The 25,252-nt window shown below is 38.1% G+C and overlaps 1 protein-coding gene across 11 annotated transcripts in view; it reads right to left on the reverse strand.

Moving 5' to 3' along the window:
• CCNT2 (cyclin T2) overlaps nt 1-25,252 on the reverse strand; it is a 48,287-nt gene that overhangs the window by 21,689 nt on the left and 1,346 nt on the right. For 2 of the 11 annotated variants that reach the window (XM_060016896.1, XM_060016894.1), the window contains exon 3: nt 23,348-23,374. The exons of 2 other annotated variants lie outside the window; for them this stretch is intronic. In XM_060016896.1, the coding sequence (XP_059872879.1) occupies nt 23,348-23,374 (27 nt within the window). Of the gene's footprint in view, nt 1-1,667; nt 8,334-23,347; nt 23,375-25,252 lie in introns of those variants that run through there. 7 more of the 11 variants (XM_060016899.1, XM_069540870.1, XM_069540872.1 and 4 more) reach the window with 7 other exon arrangements.

Here is a 25,252-nt window from a genome sequence, read left to right on the forward strand (position 1 = left end):
TTACTTCAATACAGCAATATTAAAAGTAGCTAAAAAACCAGGGAATATAAACATGTAAGACAAACCAATAGAGCAGAAACCTTTCTAACTGGAGATGAAAAAATTAACTTTTTTTTTTTTAGCTTTAGTAAGTTATGTTCTTGGGACAGAAACATAAGAACATTGCACTATAAAGATACTAAGAGAACACCAATTTTGAGCAAATATTTACCCAAAAACTTAGTAGTAAACCAAATAATTGCTGACTCAGAAAACTGGCATAATTTAAGTTCAAATAACATTCTAGGAATATATACAAAAAATTTTTCATGGAAAGATAATTTCTAAACGTCAAGATTCAGGTACATTATTTTTCAAGAGATGAGTATCTAAGTCTAACTGCATCTGAGGGGTTATCAATCACTATACAGAAACAATGCCAAAAGAAGGAGGGGAGGAGAGAGGGGGGCATAAGTCAAGCTACATGATTTGGGTAGTTAACATAAGGAGAAAATTTGATACAGGGGAGATGGATCTTTCTTCTGATAGCTTTTAAAACAACTTATAAATATTCTTGAGATATAAAATTTAATCACTGGATTTTGGATCTGAAAGGGGCCTTCTCTAGTCCAACTGCATTTGCAGATGAGTCAATGGAGTAAAAATGACTTCACGAAGTTCTCTTCCTGTGTATAAATCTTTAAAACATACCTAAAATTAAGTGAGTTTGGCTACAAACAACCAGCAATAATGTTACCTTAAATAGACTGAATAATTCCATCTTGGACTTTCAATTTATTTCAGTCTCTTAAAATTACAACAGGAAATGATTTAAAAAACTGAGAATGCTCAGAAAAGCAACTTATTCTTAGTTTTCATAGATACAGACTAAACTGTTATTCTTTACAACAGATTTAATTAAGCAATACCAAAATTAGTCAATATTCTTGAAATACCAGTTATATGGCAGTCATCCAGGGCAGGGGGGTCCCTGAGATGTAGAAAGTGTAAGATAACTGAGAGTGGACAATTATCTTCTATCTGTTCTGTCGTTCTGTCTACATACTGAAAATTTCTTACCACTGCTACCTAGTCTGTTTGATTAATTCCTTTTCTATTTAACAGCTTGCCTCAAAAGATCACACCCACCCAAGGTAAAATTCCCGAGTAAGAGTGAATTGCTCTTCTTTATTCAATAGCAAATGGTGTATTCCTCTATCATTGTACTTACACTGTACTCTAACTTGGGGTTTATTAATTTTGTCTGCCCTACCAGTCTAGAAGCAGCTTGAACACAGAGACTAAATTATTCATTCGTTATCCAGCATTGTGAGCTGCTGTTCAAAATGCTTGCTTAATGAATGACATGTGGATAATCCACATATTAATATAAAGGCACCAATATTAAGTTCAGAGTATTCCAAATGTCAAAACAAAAAATCTAAGAGCCAATGCCAAGGTAAGAAATGCAAGAAACACTCAATAAAATGAAGATACTCTCAGTTTCCCACAATCTCTCATTTATTATCTCGTTCATGTTTAAGAGGGAAATGGCTAAGTCAACCTTCAAATGCTAGAACTCTTTGTCAAACAGTGAAGCAATACAGGCTCAAATGAAAAGTCAAATTAGACTGAACTTAATATTTAAACTGTCTTCCTAACACCAAATAATCCAGAATTTCTCTTACTTGCCTAAAGGGCACTTCTAAAAGTCTCCAATGAGTTTTTCTTGGTAAAATCTCTTAGGACTCCCAGTCACAGCTCCATCCTCTTCAGACTTTTTGTAAACCTCAATATCAAGAAGCACTTTCAAACCACATAGCTCTTCTCCTTAGAAGACAGTCTCAATGGACACAAAATATGCATGCTAGTGAATGATTCTAAAATTCTACAAAAAAGTTTTAAAAATTAAGTATTCAAGGAGCTAAGCAATGATCTTCAGGATAGGTTCCTGGTTTATTTACCCACACTCCTCACAGAAGTCTTTCTGTTCTCCCTCTAAATAGGGCTCAATTCTCATCCTCCTCCAGTGCAACTAATACCCAACACTCTTCCAAAGTTCCTGGTGAAATCCACTACCTCCATTCACATTTCCTCCTCTACTGCCTGCAAACATCTTACTCCATCAGGGCTGTAAAAACAAAACAAAACAAAACACCTTTTTAGATACTTTGTGAATTATCCATGCGAGGCTTTAATTTTAAGGATGACTAAGGAAGGTAATCAAACTAGGTACCACTGCTTTTTGTATGAAAAGCTGACTTTGTTGTTTAGCTTATTAAAACAAAAATAACTCAAAAACCTTTAAGTAACGACAATACTTCTAGTTGGTCGGTGGCTTTTAAAGGTGAGCATACTTCTGAAGGCAACAAACATTCATTAGCAAACTTGGTTCAAAGTAAAAGAATTCACACCAATATTGGAGTAGACATTTGGTTGGTTCAAATGACCAATTACAAACTGAGATTCAGTTCACTGGGGACAGGGAGCATGCACTATTCATCTTTTGTGTTCTGGTACTGAGTTTAATAAACTTTCTCAAGTTACTGTAACTAAAGGGAAGAAAAACTGATCTTTAAATAGTGTCCACAGTTTGTCACTCTAGCAGATGTACAACTATTTCAAGGGTATATTACATTCTCAAAACAAGACAAATTTCTACAGAAATATACCATACAAATGATGGAGAGGGGGAGGTAGAGGTGATGAAGCCAGCTGTAGCACAGTAGTCAGACTGCCTCAGTGGAATCCTGGCTCTGTTATCTGACTAGCCTAGGCAAATTACTTATTCTCTTTGTGGCTCAGTTTCCGCATCTGTAAAATGGGAGAAATAGTATCTGCTTATTAAGTTGTGGTAAGGATTAAATGAATCAATATATGTAAAGCACTTAGAATAGTGCCCCATTGTAATATGACTCAAATATTATTATTACTATGCTGCAAAATGAAACAACAGTTGTGTATTTTTAGGGTTGATCTTAAATTTAAAAAGTGATTTAACATGCTCATCAAAATTCCCTTCTTTCTCGCTCACCTTCTTTCTTCCACGGTTAAACTCAATTCTTTAAAGGGTTCATTGTAGTCCTAACTAATAAGCGGATTCAAACACTGAAATGATGACACCTGACTTTACTTCAATGATTACACTTGTACTCCTCTCTTCCCTTCTCCCTCCAGCTGTTTTTACATTCTTCTCTTATTCTATTCCTTTGTATGTTTCCATTCCTACCCTACCTCTTGATCTGACTCCCTTCCTTCTCCATCTTTTTCCTCCTGCCCATTCCTGGCCGCTGTCTCCCCCTTCTGCTCATGATGCCCTCACTGCTGACATTCTTCACTCTCCATTGCTGCCTTCAACCCTGATAGTTGGAGGCAAGGTCAGTTTGCAGTAACAAAAAGCTTGGGTGATTTCTAAGTCACTGAAAATGGCTACATCAAAATCAGTTTCAAATAAATAATTCTGGTCTTTATTCTTTTAGTAGTTAATTTTCTGCATACACTTTGTGTATACATTTTTATTTAAGAGCTAGCCATAGCTGTTTTATTACTCTTCAACTTTAAATGCAAAAAAGCCCTTAACAGAAGCAAAGACCTCCAAGTCTGCTTTCTATTTGCTAATACATCATCAACCAGCTTTTTCTAATCTTTTCTTAGGTTTCATCTTTAGGTCCTACAGGCTGGTGAGGCCATTTCTGCCTTGTCCCTTAACTGCCCCAACACTTCCTGTCCCCTAAGAATAGGAGTAACTATTTTCTGTGCCTTGAAGACGCTTCATTAATAAATATCCAGCTAGTTCTAGATACCACAGTCTGAATCTGGAACTCACTTGCCTATGGCTAGTTACGGAAAAGTGGTAATGGTTTAACTTCAGCAAAGACTCACAGAAAGAGGATCCCAGAACAGGAAAAGTAAAGTAAAAACTTAGATATGAAGAAAAACAGCCCCTCAACAAAGAAGAAAACGGAATAGGTCAAAATGTCCGTTTGTTACTAAGAAAGATCACCAAGCTTCAACAAATTAAACCAAAATTCCAGTACAATGTTAAAAAGGGGTTTAAACCCTTAATTTTACTGCACTGAAAAGACTGACATTTCAGTGTTACAGAAAATGTCATTAACTCACTCTGGCATTTTAGCTGTTTTCCTACCCATATAATTATGTGTGAGTGTAATACTGTCAACGTAAGAAATTTTATGTTGAGAATTTAAACAAATCTTCAGGTTGGATGTTATTTGGAACATCTAGTTACATTTTAAAAAGAGCTGGCTTAATAAAGACTGAAAAAATACTAGTATTCAGTATGGCTGAAAAATAGTACTGATGAAGAGAACAGGGCTTGATTTCCAGAGTAATTACATTATACTTAAATACATTTAATATGCTTAACACAATTTGGCATTTTAAAATTTATTTATTGAGGAGTACCTCATCATTATGAATTTGTTACAAAAATGAAAAAAAAATCAATTTATAGTTTAAAATACCCTTAGCATTTCAAATGTTGGTGTTCAACTCTCCCTTACATATTCAGCTCCTACCAGCCCATAATAAACAATCATAGTACTGTGAAATAAGAACATTAACGTTGCATATGTATTCTATCATACCACATAAACCTTAAAAAAACCACTTTTCTTCAGATGGCTAAACAAACAAAAACTAATATTATAGAAGAATTAACACTGTGAAGATGGCCTGATTCTCCAAATTGATCTACAGATTCACACAATCCCTGTCAAATCCCAGCTTCTTTTTTGCAGAAACTGACCAGCTGATCCTAAAATTCATATGGAAATGCAAGGGACAGAGAATAACCAAAACAACCTTGAAAAAGAAGAACAAAGTTGAAAGACTCATACTTCCTGAATTCAAAACTTACAAGCTACAGTAATCAAGACTATGTGGTATTGCATAAAGACATATAGGTTGTGGAATAGAACAAAGAGTTCAGAAATAAACATTATATTTATGGTCAACTTATTTTTCAACAAGAGTGTCAAGATAATTCAATAAACAGTCTTTTCACCTAATAGTGCTGGGACAACCATATAATCACATGCAAAAAAATGAAGTCCATCCCTCCCTCTTTAACACCACAAACCAAAAGTAACTGAAAATGGATCACAGGACAAAATGTAAGCGCTAAAGCTATTTAAAAAAACTCCTATAAGAATACAGCAATAAATCTTCATAACTTTGGATCAGGCAATGCTTTCTTAGATATACCAAAGCACAAGTGACAAAAGAAAAATATTAATAAATTGGATACATGTGCTACAAATGACACCATCAAGAATGTGAAAAAGACAAGCAATGGAATGGAAGAAAATACTCTCAAATTATTTTTCTGATAAGCGATTATTACCCAGAATATATAAAGATGTCCTACAACTTAGATTTTTTTTTTCAATAAATACATACTACAGTGCCTTAGCAACTGCAGTGGGTTGAATCCACAGATGTAGAACCTTGTATACAGAGGGCAGGGCAACGGTAAAGTTCTATGCATATTTCCTAGTGTGTGGGGGGGGTGGGGTCCCTAAACCCTGTACTGTTCAAGGCTTAAGCATATACAAACAGCCAACACACACAAGAAAAGATGCTCCAGACCATTAATCACTACGGAAATGCAAATCAAAACCATTAGTTACTACTGTACACTCACTAGGATAACCATAATTTTGAAAAAAGCCAGTTTAAGTGTTGGCAAAGATGTGGAGAAAGTGGAACCATTTAACGCTGTTTATGGGAAGGTAAAATGGTATGAATACTTTGGAAAACCATCTGGCAGTTTCACAAAATGTCTTTAAAAAAGCTACCCAAGGGACTTCCCTGGTGGTTCAGTGGGTAAGACTCCTCACTCACAATGCAGGGGGCCCGGGTTCAATCCCTAGTCAGGGAACTAGATCCCGCATGCATGTTGCAACTGAGTGTCCACAGGCAGCAACTAAGAAGTCCACATGCCTCAACTAAAAGATCCCTCATGCCACAAGGAAGATCCCATGTGCCACAACTAAGACCCGGTGCTGCCAAAATAAATAAATAAATAAAATATTTTTAAAAAAAAGCTACCTAAGATTACTGAGGTCTAGGTTTACCATACAATCTAGCAATTCCACTCCCAGGTATATACTCAAGAGAAAACAAAACCTTAACTCCACACAAAACCTTGCACACGAATGTTCACACCAGCATTATTCACAATAGCAAAAAATTTGAAACAACCTAGATGTCCACAAACTGATAAATGGACGAATAAAATGAGGTATATCCACACAATGAATGGAATGTTACTCAGCAGTAAAAAGGAATGAAGTGCTAATATATGCTACACCATGGGCGAATCTTGGAAACATTATGCTAAGTGTAATACCACATATTGCATAATTCCATTTATATGCAATGTCCAGAATAGGCAAATCTACAGAGACAGAATGGTTGTCCAGGATTGGGAGGGGGGAGAAAAATCAGCGAACTGCTAATAGGCATGGGGTTTCTTTTTGGGGTGATGAAAGTACTATACACTTAGATTGTGATAATGTCTGCATAACTCTATAAATATACCCACTGAATTACACATTCTAAACTGGTGAATTTAAGGTATATTTTCATCACCCGCAAAAGAAACCCTACGCCCATTAGTTCACATCACATCTATTTCCTTAAATATGACATACACGGAGTACTTAACATGCCAGCTTTACAACTAGGACCACAACTTATATTTAAGTATAAAATATTAAGTTAATGCCCCAAAATGCTGTGGGGTGGTAAGGATGTTTTTATCACTTTCCTCATTCCCTAGAATGTGTACACATGTTTATAGTAGAATGTATAGTGATATAATCTGATTTTCACTTAAAAAAATTACTGTAAACAATTTTATGTACTAAAAATATCTTTGTTATGCCTTCAAAATCAGTTTATAAATTACATAAAGTCAGTCTTCATACAGAGACCTTTGTGTGCCTTGGCTAATGCAAACACTCTTTGCATATTTGTTAACATAAAAATCTGCTCTATTCTATAGACCAGGCTCAGTTTAGAATTACCACATCACCAAGTTGTATAAAATACTTTCTTAGTTCTGGGACAAATAAGCTAAAGCCATCAAAGAAGCATATGAACTAACAAGACTAGCAGACACAAGTATGTGTGTGTGCACGAAAAAAAGTATGAATTATATGAATATTTTACAATCATTTAATTTTGAGGGAAAAAAGCTGCTTCATGAAGACTTTATAAAGACTTGTATAAGATATGGTCAATACATTCCACCAGTCAACATATGTAACTAGACATATAGAGCACCATGTTTCAAAATAACCTTAAAGCTTTTTTTAAAAACTTTGAGCTCTTTTCAGAATCAATCTGAAAAATAATCTAACAAGAATATCACATGCTTTCATATGTCTATCAAACTCTCTCTGATGGATCTTCTTGCTTACTCAAATCTTCTTGCTTCCTCAAATCTCCACAGAAAATCAGAGTAACAAGATAGCAAAACCAAGAGCCTATGGATGCTTATAACCACACCACTTAACAAGGAAATCCCAAAATACAAATGGGAGAGGAGAAAACAGGCTACTGTAACCACAATACCTACAGTATCAGCATCTATGCAGTAAGGAAAGGGAAGTAATGGGGCATGTGCTGGACTTGATAACAGAAGAAACTCAAAGTAGCCAACAGGCACCCACTGGAAACCATGGCAGGCCAATTTGATAACAGCAGCTAAACCTGGGAAAAATTTTGTCAAGTCCAATTAAGTGGATGAATGCATGAGGCCTAGAATAAGGCTTAAAGGGTTGAAGCTAACTTCTATGAACTTTTGAAACTGATCTCCCAAGGCTCTCTTCCAGGACTCCATATTGAAGAAAAACTTCTGGGAACAAAAAGCAAAATTGGCAGGACAGGTACAAGGCAAAGCAGAGATAAAAATGAGGTAGGGGAACACAGCCAGGAAACCCCAGAAAGCAACCTGCTACATTTCTGAATATCACACAAAATAACAGTGAAGTTAGAAAAGCTCCTCTGAAACACATCTACTTAAAACTCAGGAAAACTAATCTCTGAAAAAAGTGAGTATCACAAAAAGTATTTAGGTCTTACAAAGATACTATAAGAAAAAAATTAGAAGAGCTGTCCCTAAGCAACAAAAATCACACTAGAAAGAACTGCTTAAAAAAAAAGTCAACAAATGGTACTGAGAAAACAATATCCGCATGCAAAAATCAGACCCTTACCTTACACCACATATAAAAATTAGCTCACTATGGACCAAAGACTTAAATGTAAGAAGTAAAACTATAAAACTTAGAAGAATACGGGAAATAATTTTGGATTATAATTTTGGATTTGGCAATTATTTCTTTTTCTTTTTCCCCGCAGTACGCGGGCCTCTCACTGTTGTAGCCTCTCCTGTTGCAGAGCACAGGCTCCAGACGCACAGGCCCAGCGGCCACGGCTCATGGGCCCAGCCGCTCCACGGCATGTGGGATCTTCCCGGACCAGGGCACAAACCCATGTCCCCTGCATCGGCAGGCGGACTCTCAACCACTGCGCCACCAGGGAAGCCCGGCAATGATTTCTTGGATACGACACCAAAAGCACAGGCAACAGGCTTCCCTGGTGCCGATGCAGGAGACATGGGTTCGTGGCCCGGTCTGGGAAGATCCCACATGCCGTGGAGCGGCTGGGCCCATGAGCCATGGCCGCTGGGACTGTGCGTCCGGAGTCTGTGCTCTGCAACAGGAGAGGCCACAACAGTGAGAGGCCCGCGTACTGCCGGGAAAAAAAAAAAGAAAGCACAGGCAACAAAAGAAAAAATTTGGACTTCATCAAAATTAAAACCTTTTGTGCACTAAAATATATATTTTATATATATATATATATACACGTATATATGAAGTTGGCCTACAGAATGGGAGAAAATACTTGCAAATCATGTATATGATAAGGGATCAATATCCAGAGTATATGAAGAACTCATACAACTTAACAACAAAATACTCAACTAAAATATGGACAAAGGACTTGAGTAGACATTTCTCCAAAGAAGATAAATGACCAATAATCACATGAAAAGATGCTCAACACCAGCAGTCATCAGAGAATCTCAAATCAAAACTACAATGAAATATTACTTCACACCTGTTAGGATGGTTATTATCAGAAAACCAGAAGAGTAAGTGTTGGTGGGGCTTCCCTGGTGGCACAGGGGTCAAGAATCCGCCTGCAAATGCAGGGGACATGGGTTCGAGCCCTGGTCTGGGAAGATCCCACATGCTGCGGAGCAACTAAGCCCATGCGCCACAACTACTGAGCCTGCATTCTAGAGCCCACACGCCCAGAGCCCGTGCTCTGCAACAAGAGAAGCCACAGCAATGAAGAGTAGCCACTTTCCGCAACCAGAGAAAAGCCTGTGCGCAGCAACAAAGACCCAATGCAGCCAAAAACACCAAAAAAGAGTGTTGGTGAGGATGTGAAATTGGCATCTGTGTGCATTACTAGTTGGAATATGAGATGGTGCTATTGCTATGGAAAACAGTACGGCAGTTCCTCAAAAAATTAAACCCAGAATTACAATGTGATCCAGTAAATCCATTTCTGGGTATACACCCTGAAATACTGAAAGCAAGGAATTGAGCAATCTGTATATTCATGTTTATAGCAGCTATCCATCTGTCCATTAACAAATTAAAATGGATGAACAACTGTAGTACAAACATACAATGGAATATTACTCAGCTTTAGAAAGAAAGGAAATTCTGACACATGCTACAACAAACACGAATCTTGAAGACATCAGGTAAAGTGGAATAAGCTAGACATGAAAGTTCAAATATTTTAAGATTCCACTTACAGGAGGTACCAAGAATAGTGAAATTCATAGCAATGTAGAATGGTGGTTGCTGGGGGTGGGGAGAAAGGGGAAATGTGAAGTTTGATTACAAAACAGACTTTCAGTTTGTGAAGATAAAACGTTCTGGATATGGATGGATGGTGGGGATGGGTGCACACAATGTGAATGTACTTAATGTCACTGAACTGTACACTTAAAAATGGTTTAAATGTTACATTTTATGTTATATTTTACCACAATTAAAAACACCAAAAAATTTAACAAACCAACACACCTCCAAACTAACAGACATTAAAAAAATGATTCAGATGGTGAATTTGCACCTACAAGACGGTGGAGGAGTAAGACATGGAGATCACCTTCCTCCCCACAAATACATCAAAACTACATCTACATATGGAGCAAGCTACAGAACACCTACTGAACGCTGGCAGAAGACCTCAGGCCTCTCAAAAGGCAAGAAACTCCCCACGTACCTGGGTAGGGCAAAAGAAAAAACAGAGACAAAAGGATAGGGACGGGACCTGCACCAGTGGGAGGGAGCTGTGAAGGAGGAAAGGTTTCCACACACTAGGAAGCCCCTTCGCAGGCAGAGACTGCGGGTGGTGGAGCAGGGAGCTTCGTGGCCACGGAGGAGAGCACAGCAACAGGGGTGCGGAGGGCAAAGCGGAGAGATCCCCGCACAGAGGATCGGTGCTGACCAGCACTCACCAGCCCAAGAGGCTTGTCTGCTCCCCCACTGGGGCGGGCGGGGGCTGGGAGCTGAGGCTCAGGCTTCAGAGGTCAGATCCCAGGGACAGGACTGGGGTTGGCTGCGTGAACACAGCCTGAAGGGGGCTAGTGCGCCACAGCTAGCTGGGAGGGAGTCCGGAAAAAGTCTGGAGCTGCCGAAGAAGCAAAAGACCACTGTTTCCAGGTGTGCGAGGAGAGGGGATTCAGAGCACCGCCTAAATGAGCTCCAGAGACAGGCACGAGCCGTGGCTATCAGCACGGACACCAGAGATGGGCATGAGACCCTAAGGCTGCCGCTGCAGTCACCAAGAAGCCTGTGTGCGAGTACAGGTCACTGTCCACACAGCCCCTCCCAGGAGCCTGTGCAGCCCGCCACTGCCAGGGTCCCGTGATCCAGGGACAATTTCCCTGGGAGAACACACGGTGCGCCTAAGGCTGGTGCAACGTCCTGCTGGCCTCTGCTGCCTGCTGCCGCAGCCTCGCCCTGCATCCATACCCCTCCCCACCCCAGAGCCTGAGTGAGCCCCCGAATCAGCCAATTCTTTAACCTTGTCCTGTCTGGGTGGGGAACAGACGCCCTCAGGCAACCTACACGCAAAGGTGGGTCCAAACCCAAAGCTGAACCCCAAGAGCTGTGCAACATAGAAGGGAAAGGGAAATTTCTCCAGGTAGCCTCAGGAGCAGCGGATTAAATCTCCACAATCAACTTGATGTACCTCCATCTGTGGAATACCTGAATAGACAACAAATCATCCCAAAGTTGAGGTGGTGGACTTTGGGAGCAACTATAGACTTGGGGTTTGCTTTCTGCATCTAATTTATTTCTGGTTTTATGTTTATCTTAGTTTAGTATTTAGAGCTTATTATGACTGGTAGATTTGCTTATTGATTTGGTTGCTCTCTTCCTTTTTTAATTTTTTATATATATATATTTTTTCCTTTTTCTCTTTTTGTGTGTATGTGTATGCTTCTTCGTGTGATTTCTGTCTGTATAGCTTTGCTTTTGCCATTTGTCCTAGGGTTCTGACTGTCCGTTTTTTGTTTTTGTTTTTTAGTATAGATTTTAGCACTTGTTATCATTGGAAGATTTGTTTTTTTTGGTTTGGTTGCACTCTTCTTTCCTTCTTTTTAAAATTACTTTTATTATTTTTAATAATTAATTTTAATACCTTTATTTTATTTATTTCTTTTCTTTCTTTCTTTTTTCTCCCTTTTCTTCTGAGCTGTGTGGCTGACAGGGTCTTGGTGCTCTGGGCGGGTGTCAGGCCTGTGTCTCTGAGGTGGGAGAGGCGAGTTCAGGACACTGGTCCACCAGAGACCTCCCGACCCCACATAATATCAAACTGCGAAAGCTCTCCCACAGATCTCCATCTCAAAGCCAAGACCGAGCTCAACTCAACGAGCAGCAAGCTACAGTTCTGGACACGCTATGCCAAACAACTAGCAACACAGGAACACAAACACACCCATTAGCAGAGAGGCTGCCTAAAATCATGGTCACAGACACCCCAAAACACACCACCAGATACTGTCCTGCCTATCAGAAAGACAAGATCCAGCCTCATCCACCAGAACACAGGCACTAGTCCCCTCCACCAGGAAGCCTACACAACCCACCGAACCAACCTTACCCACTGGAAGGAGACACCAAAAACAATGGAAACTACGAACCTGCAGCCTGCGAAATGGAGACCCCAAACACAGCAAGTTAGGCAAAATGAGAAGACAGAGACATACACAGCGGATGAAAGAGCAGGATAAAAACCCACCAGACCTAACAAATGAAGAGGAAATAGGCAGTCTACCTGAAAAAGAATTCAGAGTAATGACAGTAAAGATGATCCAAAATCTTGGAAATAGAAGGAAGAAAATACAAGAAATGTTTAATAAGGACCTAGAAGAACTAAAGAGCAAACCAACAGTGATGAACACCACAATAACTGAAGTTAAAAATTCTCTAGAAGGAATCAATAGCAGAATAACTGAGGGAGAAGAACGGATACATGACCTGGAAGATAAAATAGTGGAAATAACTACTGCAAAGCAGAATAAAGAACAAAGAATGAAAAGAATTGAGGACAATCTCAGAGACCTCTGGAACAACATTAAACGCAACAACGTTCAAATTACAGGGATCCCAGAAGAAGAAGAGAAAAAAAAAAAGGGACTGAAAAAATATTTGAAGAGATTACAGTTGAAAACTTCCCTAATATGGGAAAGGAAATAGTCAATCAAGTCCAGGAAGCACAGAGAGTCCCATACAGGATAAATCCAAGGAGAAACATGCCAAGACACACATTAATCAAACTATCAAAAATTAAATACAAAGAAAACATATTAAAACCAGCAAGGGAAAAATAACATACAAGGGAATCCCCAGAAGGTTAACAGCTGATCTTTCAGCAGAAACTCTGCAAGCCAGAAGGGAGTGGCAGGACATATTTAAAGTGATGAAAGGGAAAAACCTACAACCAGATTACTCTACCCAGAGAGGATCTCATTCAGATTGGATGCAGAAACTAAAACCTTTACAGATAAGCAAAAGCTAAGAGAATTCTGCACCACCAAACCAGCTCTACAACAAATGCTAAAGGAACTTCTCTAAGCAGGAAACACAAGAGGAGGAAAAGACGTACAATAACAAACCCAAAACAATTAAGAGAATGGTAATAGGAACATACATATCAATAACTACCTTAACTATAAATGGATTAAATGCTCCAACCAAAAGACACAGACTGGCTGAATGGATACAAAAACACCACCCATATATATGCTGTCTACAAGAGACCCACTTCAGACCTAGGGACACATGCAGACAGAAAGTGAGGGAATGGGAAAAGATATGCCATGCAAATGGAAACCAAAAGAACGCTGGAGTAGCAATTCTCAAATCAGACAAAATAGACTCTAAAATAAAGACTATTACAAGAAACAAAGATTCACCCTACATAATGATCAAGGGATCAATCCAAAACACAAACAGATTGAGAGATGTATTGTGTTCATGGATTGGAACAATTAACATTGTTAAAAAGACCATACTACTCAAGGCAATCTACAGATTCAGTGCAATCCCTATCAAACTACCAATGGCATTTTTCACAGCACTAGAACAAAAAACTTCACTATTTATATGGAAACACAAAAGACCCCAAATAGCCAAAGCAACCCTGAGAAAGAAAACGGAGCTGGAGGAATCAGGCTCCCTGACTTCAGACTATACTACAAAGCTACAGTAATCAAGAAAGTATGGTACTGGAACAAAAACAGAAATATAGATCAATGGAACAAGATAGAAAGCCCAGAGATAAACCCACGCACATATGGTCACTTTATCTTTGATAAAGGAGGCTAGAATATACAATGGAGAAAAGACAGCCTCTTCAGTAAGTGGTGCTGGGAAAAGTGGACAGGTACATGTAAAAGAAAGAAATTAGAACACTCCCTAACACCATACACAAAAATAAACTCAAAATGCATTAAAGACGTAAACCTAAGGCCGGACACTATCAAACTCTTAGAGGAAAACATAGGCAGAACACTCTATGACATAAATCACAGCAAGATCCTTTTTGACCCACCTCCTAGAGAAATGGAAATAAAAACAAAAATAAACAAATGGGAGCTAATGAACCTTAAAACTTTTGCACAGCAAAGGAAACCATAAACACCACCAAAAGACAACCCTCAGAATGGGAGAAAACATTTGCAAATAAAGCAACTGACAAAGGATTAATCTCCAAAATTTACAAGCAGCTCATGCAGCTCAATAACAAAAAAACAAACAACCCGATCCAAAAATGGGCAGAAGACCTAAACAAACACTTCTCCAAAGAAGATATACAGACTGCCAACAAATACATGAAAGGATGCTGAACATCACTAATCATTAGAGAAATGCAAATCAAAACTACCATGAAGTATCACCTCACACCAGTCAGAATGGTCATCATCAAAAAATCTACAAACACGGGCTTCCCTGTGGCACAGTGGTTGAGAATCTGCCTGCTAATGCAGGGGACACAGGTTCGAGCCCTGGTCTGGGAGGAACCCACATGCCGCGGAGCAACTAGGCCCGTGAGCCACAACTACTGAGCCTGCGCGTCTGGAGCCTGTGCTCCACAACAAGAGAGGCCCACGCACCGCGATGAACAGTGGCCCCCACTTGCCACAACTAGAGAAAGCCCTCGCACAGAAACGAAGACCCAACACAGCAAAAATAAATAAATAAATTAATAAACTCCTACCCCCAACATCTTAAAAAAAAAATCTACAAACAATAAATGCTGGAGACAGTGTGGAGAACAGGGAACCCTCTTGCACTGTTGGTAGGAATGTAAATTGATACAGCCACTATGGACAACGGTATGGAGGTTCCTTAAAAAACTAGAACTACCATACGACCCAGTAATCCCACTACTGGGCATATACCCTGAGAAAACCAAAATTCAAAAAGTCATGTACCACAATGTTCATTGCAGCTCTATTTACAATAGCCAGGACATGGAAGCAACCTGTGTGTCCACTGACAGATGAGTGGATAAAGAAGATGTGGCATATATATATATATACAATGGCATATTACTGAGCCATATATAGAAACGAAACTGAGTTATCTGTAGTGAGGTGGAAAGACCTAGAGTCTTTCATACAGAGTGAAGTAAGTCAGAAAGAGAAAAACAAATACTGTATGCTAACACATATATATGGAATCCCCCCACACAAAAAAAATGGTTCTGAAGAACATAGGGGCAGGACAGGAATAAAGATGCAGACGTAGAGAATGGACTTGACACGGGGTGGGGGAAGGGTAAGCTGGGATGAAGTGAGAGAGTGGCATGGACATATATACACTACCAGATGTAAAGTAGATAGCTAGTGGGAATCAGCCGCATAGCACAGGGAAATCAGCTAGGTGCTTTGTGTCCACCTAGAGGGGTGGGATAGGGAGGGTGGGAGGGAGACACAAGACGGAGGAAATGTGTGGATGTATGTACATGTATAACTGATTCACTGTTACACAGCAGAAACTAACACAGCATTGTAAAGCAATTATACTCCAATAAAGATGTTGAAAATAAAAGAAAAAAAAAGATTCATAACACAAAACCTAAGTAAAAAAGATATGAAATCACACATTCAAAGAGCACATCACACCCAGAACATAAGAGCATATCAACCCAGAACCACCTAGATTTTTAAGGAAAAAAAATCCTTTGGCCACTTAGGCAAAAATAAATATAAGAAAGTTAGATCACCACCCAAACTGCCAGCAATGCTTTATACCAGAAAAAAAGAAAAAAGCAATTGTTACACATTTAAGATACTTAAGAAAAGAAAGCACAAGCCAAAAATTTTATATCCAGCAAAACTGACCTTGGATATAAAGGGCACAAACAATTATCAACATCCAAGGATTCAGACAATATTGTTTCCATGATCTTCAAGATAACTTTAAACAATCAAAATGACTACAGAGACTTCAACATACGCACTGATAGTGAACAATACAAATAAAGTTACTTGCAGAACTAAGCTTGAATGAAGATTAAAAGGGAGAGTTTTGTAATGGCTATTTATGATAATGTAGGTACAACTTTTAAAAACCAGGGGTGAGAGGGGAAAGCAAACAAAAACATTTAACTGTTCTCAGTAATTACACTGGTGGTGGTTATACTGTAATTCTGAGACATGTTTGTGTAATATGGGATTAACAAGTGATATTGGAATATTTAAATCCTGTCATTCCCACATCCTTCAAAACTAAGATTTTTGGTGTGAAAGAAAGGTCACAGAGATGTAATACAAAAGAGGTTAAAGAAAAGAAAAAAGAAAGAAGTAAAAAATGCTATTGTTGCTTGAATCAGAATGAATTCCTAAGATATCTTAAATATATATATTTAAAATGTATATATATATAATAAGTCCACCTATATTTTGTATAGTTCATATATTTACTGTTAAATGAAAAACAATATGTTGATGTGTATAGTGAATACATATTTACTATGTATTTCCTTGCTCTGTTCATTGAAGATGCCTAAAAACAAGACAAACATAGCAACAATGAGTATCTCCAGGGTCCAGGTTGATATCTTGTAATACCACTTTCTACTAAAAGAAAAAGCAGGGTTTCTTAAAGAAATGGCCATTTCAGCTGTGGATATAAAACATACAGGATGAACCTGGAATATCTTGCTATAACAGATACTGAGGAAACTATCCCAGACTATATGGGTACAGACAGAGTTACCAGATGGTCCAGCAATTCTACTCCTGGGTATATATTCAATAGAAACCAAAACATCTATCTACACAAAAACATAACATAAATGTTCATAGTAGCAATATAACAGCCAAACAGTAGAAACAACCCAAATGTCCACTAACTGATAAATGTATATACAAAATGTGGTATAATGGTAGTTCAGCAAGAAAAATAAATGAAGTACTGATACACGCTACAACACAGACGAAACTTGAAAACATTATGTACTAAGTGAAAGAGGCCAGTCACAAAGGACCACACATTGAATGATTCCATTTATAGGGTATGTCCAGAATAGGCTGGTTGGAAGAATGGGAAGAGATGGCTAAAGGATGTGAGATTTCTTCTTGGGGTGATACAGATTTCTAAAATTGACGTACAACTTTGTGAACGTACGCAAAAACCACTGAATTGTACACTTTCAAAGGATGCAATATATGGTATGTAAATTTTATCTCAACAAAGGTGGTAAATACAGGGCAAGAATCAAGTATTTATTCTGCCTTGCCTATATGAACTTGTACCACCGGATGTCCAAATAGTGATGAATCACAACATTTCACTATACAAATATTCCAATTAATAAATGAAGAAGAAATGACAGAATTAAAGTATCACAACGAATAAAAGGATCTAGGCATTGAATATCGACAGCTGCTAACACCACAAAAAGACAACCAGACATCAGGTGCCTGCTGATTAAAGAATATAACATCACCTGTAGTCCTGCCAAAGGGATCTAACATGAGTCTGATCAAATTTCTGGATCCAACTGGCAATTTGCAGGGAATACAGCAACAAAGGAACATAATAAACTGCACCATGAATATACAGTTAGTAAAACCCAGACAGGTGGAAACTCTACAGGTATAATGTCCTAGGTCCTTCAACAGACAAAATTTAAGTAAAAGAAAGGGATAGAGGGGAAACCTGTACCTTGAGAGATTTAAGAAACCTACCAAATCCTTAATAATGGGAAAGGATAGGACAGTTTTTCTATCCCTTTGTGGAGGGAAGGAAAGGGTTGACATTGGGATGGAGCACATGAAGGCACTTCTGGGGTAGTTAGCAAAGTTCCCTTGTTTGATTTGAGTGGTAGTTACAAAGTTGTTTACCTTATAATAATTCACTATGCTATATATTTAGTGGTTTTACATGTTTGTGTTTCATTTTGTAACAATTAAAAAAAACCACCTCCTCAGCGCTTCCACTGTTGGGGGGCATGGGTTCGATCCCTGGTCGGGGAACTAAGATCTTGCATGCCACGTGGCATGGCCAAAAAAACTCAACCAACCAACGAAACAAAAAACATAAAAAACCCCACTTCATTTCATATACGCACAGTTACACTACAGCACTAAAGAATACCAAATAGATGAAATAGAACAGGACCCAAAGGATAAGGTCAGAGAATCAAACAGAAGTGAAAGAGTGGAGTTATCTGGGGAATGGTTTATGAAGAGTTGTAACGTCAGCTCAGTCTCACAACCTGACAGGTCAGGATCACATGAAAAGTGAAGGGAAAGCACCACATGGAAAAATAGGGATGCACAATGTGTAAATCCTAAGATTGATGTATGGCTGAAGGAGGAATTGGGGCCTAACTCAAAAGAGGACTTCACTGGATTTCACCCAATGAGAAAAGCAAATCAAAATCTGACAGTATTTTCATTATTCACTTGTATACTCATCTCCTCCTTAGAAATCACTGGCATCAATAATTAGTGTGCCCTATTTCTGAAACACATTAGGAACATTTCTTAAACATATTAGACACAAGCGAGAACTGCAGCATGCGATCAGGCTAGGGATCTAGGTTCAAATGCCAATCACGTAACGGCTACTTTCTGGACAAGTAACTTAGTAATTGCATGTTTCCTCAGGAGGAGAATACTTCAGCTGCCATAAGTAAAATGCCTATTACATAGTGGGATTTTTTAAAAAAAAATAAATTTATTTATTTTATTTCTTTATTTTTGGCTGCGTTGGGTCTTTGTTGCTGCGCATGGGCTTTCTCTAGTTGCAGCGAGTGGGGGCTACTCTTCATTGCAGTGCACGGGCTTCTCATTGCAGTGGCTTCTCTTGTTGCAGAGCATGGGCTCTAGGTGCGTAGGCTTCAGTAGTTGTGGCATGTGGGCTCAGTAGTTGTGACTCGCGGGCTATAGAGTGCAGGCTCAGTAGTTATGGCGCACGGGCTTAGTTGCTCTCCAGCTCGTGGTACCTTTCCGGACCAGGGCTCGAACCCATGTCCCCTGCATGGGCAGGCGGATTCTTAACCACTGTGCCACCAGGGAAGCCCTACAGAGTGGGATCTTAATAAATTTTCATCCACACAATTTATAGTTGAAAAGGAATTTAGAAATCATCTAGTCTAATAATCTCAAATTTACAATCCAGGAAACGTGTTTGGTCAGTACATATCATTTTGAACATAAAAGATACAGAATACGTCCATTATCACAGAAAGTTCTACTGGACAGCCCTACAGTATTTCCCAGTAGCATTAATGGATTTTGAACATAAGATTATTCTTCGACTAATTGCTTTATTAAATTAAAAAGCAGAAGCATAAGTGAGCTATAATATAAACAACCACTCAGATTTCAAAGACATTTTACTTTTGTAGGTAAAAGAATTAAACATGCTGATTTAACTTCTACAAAACGGCCAGTGTACAGTCATCTCTCAGTAGCCACAGGTGGGGGATTGGTTTTAGGACCCCTCCACATTTACCGAAATCCATGGATACTCAAGTCTCATGTAAAATGGCATAGTAATGGCATATATCCTACGCACATCCTTCCTTACACTTTAAGTCATCTCTAGATTACTTATAATACCTAATACAATGCAAATGCTATGTAAATAGTTGCTGGTGTGGGGTAAATACAAGTTTTGCTTTTTGTAAATGAATTTTTTCCCAAATATTTTTGATCTGCAGTTGGTTGAATCCACAGATGCAGAACCCACAGACATGGAGGGCTGACTGTATAACAGATTATGAGACACAGGGGAAACATCAAAATTTAAACGAACAGTCTTCAACTTTAGCAGGCATCAGTATCACCTGGGAAGCTTGTTAAGGTAGAGGATCCCAGGTCCCACCACAAATATTCTGATTACATAGGTTTAAGGTACAGCCCACTAAAGCATGTTTTAGAGGAGCATCCTGATAATTCTCATGCCGAGCGTTGGTGAATCACAACTGGCACATCACAAAAGCTTTACACATCAACTGCTTTTAGTGAAAAATTTCAGGGCTATGAAAAGATTCCTAGTAACAGATACTTGAGGCAGAAATACTGATAACTGCATCAACAATGGAGTCTAGATCTGGGTGCGATTTTTAGCTTTTGTCACTCAGCTGCTGTGTGACTTCAGACAAAGTGTTTAACCTTTATGATTCTTTTCTTCCTTATCTGGGGTAAGAAAGAGAATATCAACCTTAAGTAAGTGTTTAGGAACCACATATCAAAATAAACCTAACAAGGAAAAACAAATGTCAAAACCCAAGAATCTCTTCCCATGAAATAAATAAATAAATATAGGTAGACATTTATCTCCAGATAAACATAAAGGTAATGAAATAGAGCAAAATTAAAGGCTGGCAGATTTGAGTAACAAAAAAATTTATGTCAAAACCTACCATAGGGCTTCCCTGGTGGTGCAGTGGTTGAGAATCCGCCTGCCGATGCAGGGGACACGGGTTTGTGCCCGGGTCCGGGAAGACCCACAAGCTGCGGAGCGGCTGGGCCCGTGAGCCATGGCCGCTGAGCCTGCGCGTCCAGAGCCTGTGCTCCGCAACGGGAGAGGCCACAACAGTGAGAGGCCCGCGTACCGCAAAAACAAACAAAACAAAAAACCCCCACCATAAACAAAATTAGAAGCCAAACTACTAAAATATCTTCTAATATGGTAAGATTCATAACAAACTCAAATAAGAGGCTAAAAAACACATTAGTACTTAACAGAAAAGCAACATTTATAAATGAGCTAAATTTAAACTTTAAATTTTAGAAATACCAAAAAGTTTCCCTAAAGCCCCCAATTAGAAGAAGATTACAAATGTGATCTGTGTTCTTATGGTCCTTGAAGAACTACAGATGAATAGGCTATTTCTTACTAGAACAGATAAAATTCACCAAACACTCAAAATCAATCTAGTGATAATAACATAGCTTTTAGTCTCACTTCTTAACACTTTAGGAGGTTTACCCATGGTTTTTTCAACCTCAGCACTACTGACATTTTGTACCAGGTTAACTTTTTGTTTTGCAGGAATATCCTATGCATCGTAGGATGTTTAACAGCATTCCCGGCTTCTATCCACCAGATGCCAGTAGTACCCCTTTCCCATCTGTGACAACCAAAAATGTCTCTAAACATTGTAAAATGTCCCTTGGTGGGCAAAGCTGCCTCTGGTTGAGTTACACTGGGTCAATCTATACTATCCTTTTCTGGTGCCATATTAAAAATTACTTCTCCAGAAACAGCCACATCTAACCCCAACTAGGACCAGTCCAATTCTGTCTGTTCTCATATTGCTGTTGTGTGCTGGATCTAAGAATTGTGAAAAAAACAGACAAAAACCCTTTTCTGTGCTGAAAAAAATACACACATATATGCTTGCACAAGCAAAAACTATTTCTGAAAGGGCACACAGAAACTGTGCACAGCAAATGCTGTAGGGCAGGGGGCTTAGATACCTGGATGGGAGGGAGGTTTATCATATCCCTTTTTCTACTGTTTTCATTTACCATGTGTATGTTAGTTTTCAATAATAAAACATTTAAAATGTGTCTATGTGGGGAGGATGAATATAGAGGAAAATGTGGAAGAATTCACTCAACAGACCTATGAGCAACAAGATTTGATACATTCTATTGACAAACTATTGCCAAATACCAACTTTATGTGAGGTACTGGTGAGTATAGCCAAAAAAGAAAGGAAACAAACCCCCCCCTGTCCTTTTGGGGCAGGGAGGTTACATTTAACTTTATCTAGATTCCTATGTTTGAGAGAAATTTAGGGCTTTCACAATACAAATTTAAACAAAATCCTTAACTAACCAAATTGCCCAAAATGTTATTCTTTCACAAGTGGCAATTGGTTATGACAATTTTATGAGCAATCTGAGTATAAATAAGCAACAGTTGGTGTAAACTGAATGAAATCTACCATTAAAAAATCTTGAATAAATTTCTATGCAAAGACTATTAATAAAAATTAGAATGGGAGAATGCTTTATTATCAGACAAAGAACAGGGATTGTGGGCACTTTTCTAGAGAGAAAAGAATGGCTTTCCTTTAAATCACTTAAGTCTTTACAGGGGAAGAAAGGAATGCAAAAAGAAAATCTTTAAATTTTCAAGTGGTATCTACTAGTCAAGAACCAAGCCAACTAAGAAAGATTAAGACTGCAAGCAAAAAGTGGTAATCAAATTTTAGCACAAGCAAATACAAGTTCCTTTATGTGTATCAGCTGACTAATCTTAAATGTATTAAGTGAAACTCAGATATGACATAGATGGTGCATTCTTAGATGTCATCACAGTCAAAAATCATTAGTTCTGAATACTGCCCTTAACTTATTGTGTACTCTTGAGACATTAAACAAAGCTACATTTAAATTTGGCATACTATAACGTTTCAACTGCTGCAGCTCAAAAAAGAGGCAACAGAACTAAAGAAAGAGAAGATTAAAATGATCACACGAATTGGAGAGAGATATGAGACTAGACCATGACCAAAAAAATACTAAGAGTGTGTTCATTACAACCTTATCTTAAAAGAACTCAAAAGACTTGGAATTAATATAAGAAACAAATGCATCATAAACTTGACTAACCAAACTAATGAACAGAGTTTCTAGGAAAAGCTGGGTCAATTATCTATTCTACGACTGACACTGGGGAGGATGCTCTCCCACAGTACATACTTTGTGGAGGCACTACTGGTTCCAGGGCTTTTTTATATACTTCATTAGATTTATCTTGAGCTTGATCCAGCAAGGCCATTCTTCAATTACTAATTTCAATTACATAAACCTCACTGCATCCAGTGAGCAAAGGATAGATTTATCTAATTAGGTTACATATAAAAGTCATTTCCTGCTGGTAGCCATCCAACCTTCTAAATAGAGAAAGTAACAATGATAAAAGACAGCTCTGTTGACACTAACTTTTAAAACAAGACCAACTTGACCTTTAGGGGATTTTTTTACTTTTAAATTTGTTAATGTGAAAAAATAAAATAAAGCCACATAAATATTTTTAAATATTTTTACATAATGAATGCATATTTATTATAAAACTAGATATATGTTGTTACTAGCATCTTTAAATTGAAGCTTGTTATGGTTTAATTTACCGAATGGTGTTCAATTTACTTAGTGGTGGAGACTCATGCTTTTTTAAAGTCTACCATGACATTCCATTATAACCTTGTAAGAAAAATTTTCCCAGTGATGTCAGGGAGTATGAATTTGAAAGTGACTCACATTCAATTTGAGACCACCCCCTTCACCCTAAAAGAATAGGAAAAAAAAAAAAGATAAAAGAGTGAGGCTGTGCAATTGATGCAAGTGTACCAACACAAATAAATATTAAAACCACTTTTGATAAAATAGCAAAGGTAAAAAAGACAATGGTTAGATATGAAGGGTGCAATTTACTTCTCAAAACAGAAATTAGCATCAGATTTCAATTATTCTAATAATGACTCAATGCAAAACACTGAAGTTTGCCTTTATACACACAGAAGACAGAAAGTAGGGTAATAAAAATGAATACTCTGGCTTTCTTATTAAATGATGGCATTTAAATAAAATAATAAGAGTTAGAATGCAAGTGACCTGGGCTTCACCAGTCAACTTAACGTTACAGCTGTGAATTTTGGCTGTTAAGTAAGGTTTTGCTTTAAAGCACACCAACCAGGCCATAGAGACAAACTATGAAAGACGGAGGGTTCAAAAAGAGAAGTGTAGTCTTGTGGTGAAATCATTACTGAAGTAGAAAAGTAAGCAAACAGGACATCTGTAGCCACATTAAGAATTTCCAGGGCTTCCCTGGTGGCGCAGTGGTTGAGAGTCCGCCTGCCGATGCAGGGGACACGGGATCGTGCCCCGGTCCGGGAAGATCCCACATGCCGTGGAGCGGCTGGGCCCGTGAGCCATGGCCGCTGAGCCTGCGCGTCCGGAGCCTGTGCTCCGCAACGGGAGAGGCCACAACAGTGAGAGGCCCGCGTACCGCAAAAAAAAAAAAAAAAAGAATTTCCAGAACTATTTTGATTTGTGATTCCTACCAGCATATTCCAGGGCTACTTAAGGGAAGCCACACTTACATTAGTATTCATCAGTTCACTACTGCCTTAGGAGACAATTTAAATAAAACTGTATTTCTCTCAATCTAAATGTTATACCAAAAAGGCTTCCTCTCTCTTCCCTAACACTATCACTGACCTAAGTTCTGTATACAAGAAATAACTGGAAAAATATAAACAGAGCAAGAATCAAACAGATTTAAAAGATGAAAAGTAGAAGCAGTGGAGACTGCAAGAAACCAAAATGTATATACTGTTTAATATAAACCTATATGCCAATCTGATAAACCAAATCAGATTTATGATCAGAAGAGGTTAAAATAGGAATCAATCTAAACTATGAAGCTTTTCCTTCCAACTAAAAAAAAGGACCTTTTCAAAGACTGTTTTCTTAAAACGTCCTAATGACAACCCACAAATTGCATAAAGTCTTCCAGGGTCAACTTTTCCACACTCCTTTCAGAATAGCATTCTATAAATAGCTGTGAGCAAAAAATATGGTGAGAAATAAGGTAGAGCTAAATATTTCTAAACAATACGCAATTTTCTTTGATAACAGGTACAACACAGTATTCGTGTTTCTCTGAAAAGAACAGACACCGAAGTGCCATTTTCATAACTTAAAATGAAAATTTCAACTAAATGCCACTACTAGTTTGTCAAAATTTACAGAATATGTTCCAAATCAGTACTTTAGTATTGGAAGGTAAGATTTACTTCAAACTAATTGTACATACACAGACACACCTCTGACATAGTATTTCTGAAGCAAGACACCATTCAAACCACCAAAAATTTAAGTAGACAACTAATGCTAAAATGTGATAAACAAGAACGTTTTACAACTTAAATTTTGTTAGCAAATGAAATATTTCTGCTAAACATTTAACTCTTTCAAAGGGTCATTTGAAAACAATGTTACAATTAAACTAAGCCCAATTCACCGTATTTGAAGCAATGAGTCCAACACAATTAAGATGTACAACAGAATGACTGGGTTTTCTACAATTACATCGTACCTATAAATTGTTCAAATGTTGAGTGTAAAATTTAAATGAATACCAATGTAATAAATACTCTTTGA

Source organism: Delphinus delphis, chromosome 7, assembly GCF_949987515.2.
Source record: "Delphinus delphis chromosome 7, mDelDel1.2, whole genome shotgun sequence".
NCBI classification, from domain to species: domain Eukaryota; kingdom Metazoa; phylum Chordata; class Mammalia; order Artiodactyla; family Delphinidae; genus Delphinus; species Delphinus delphis.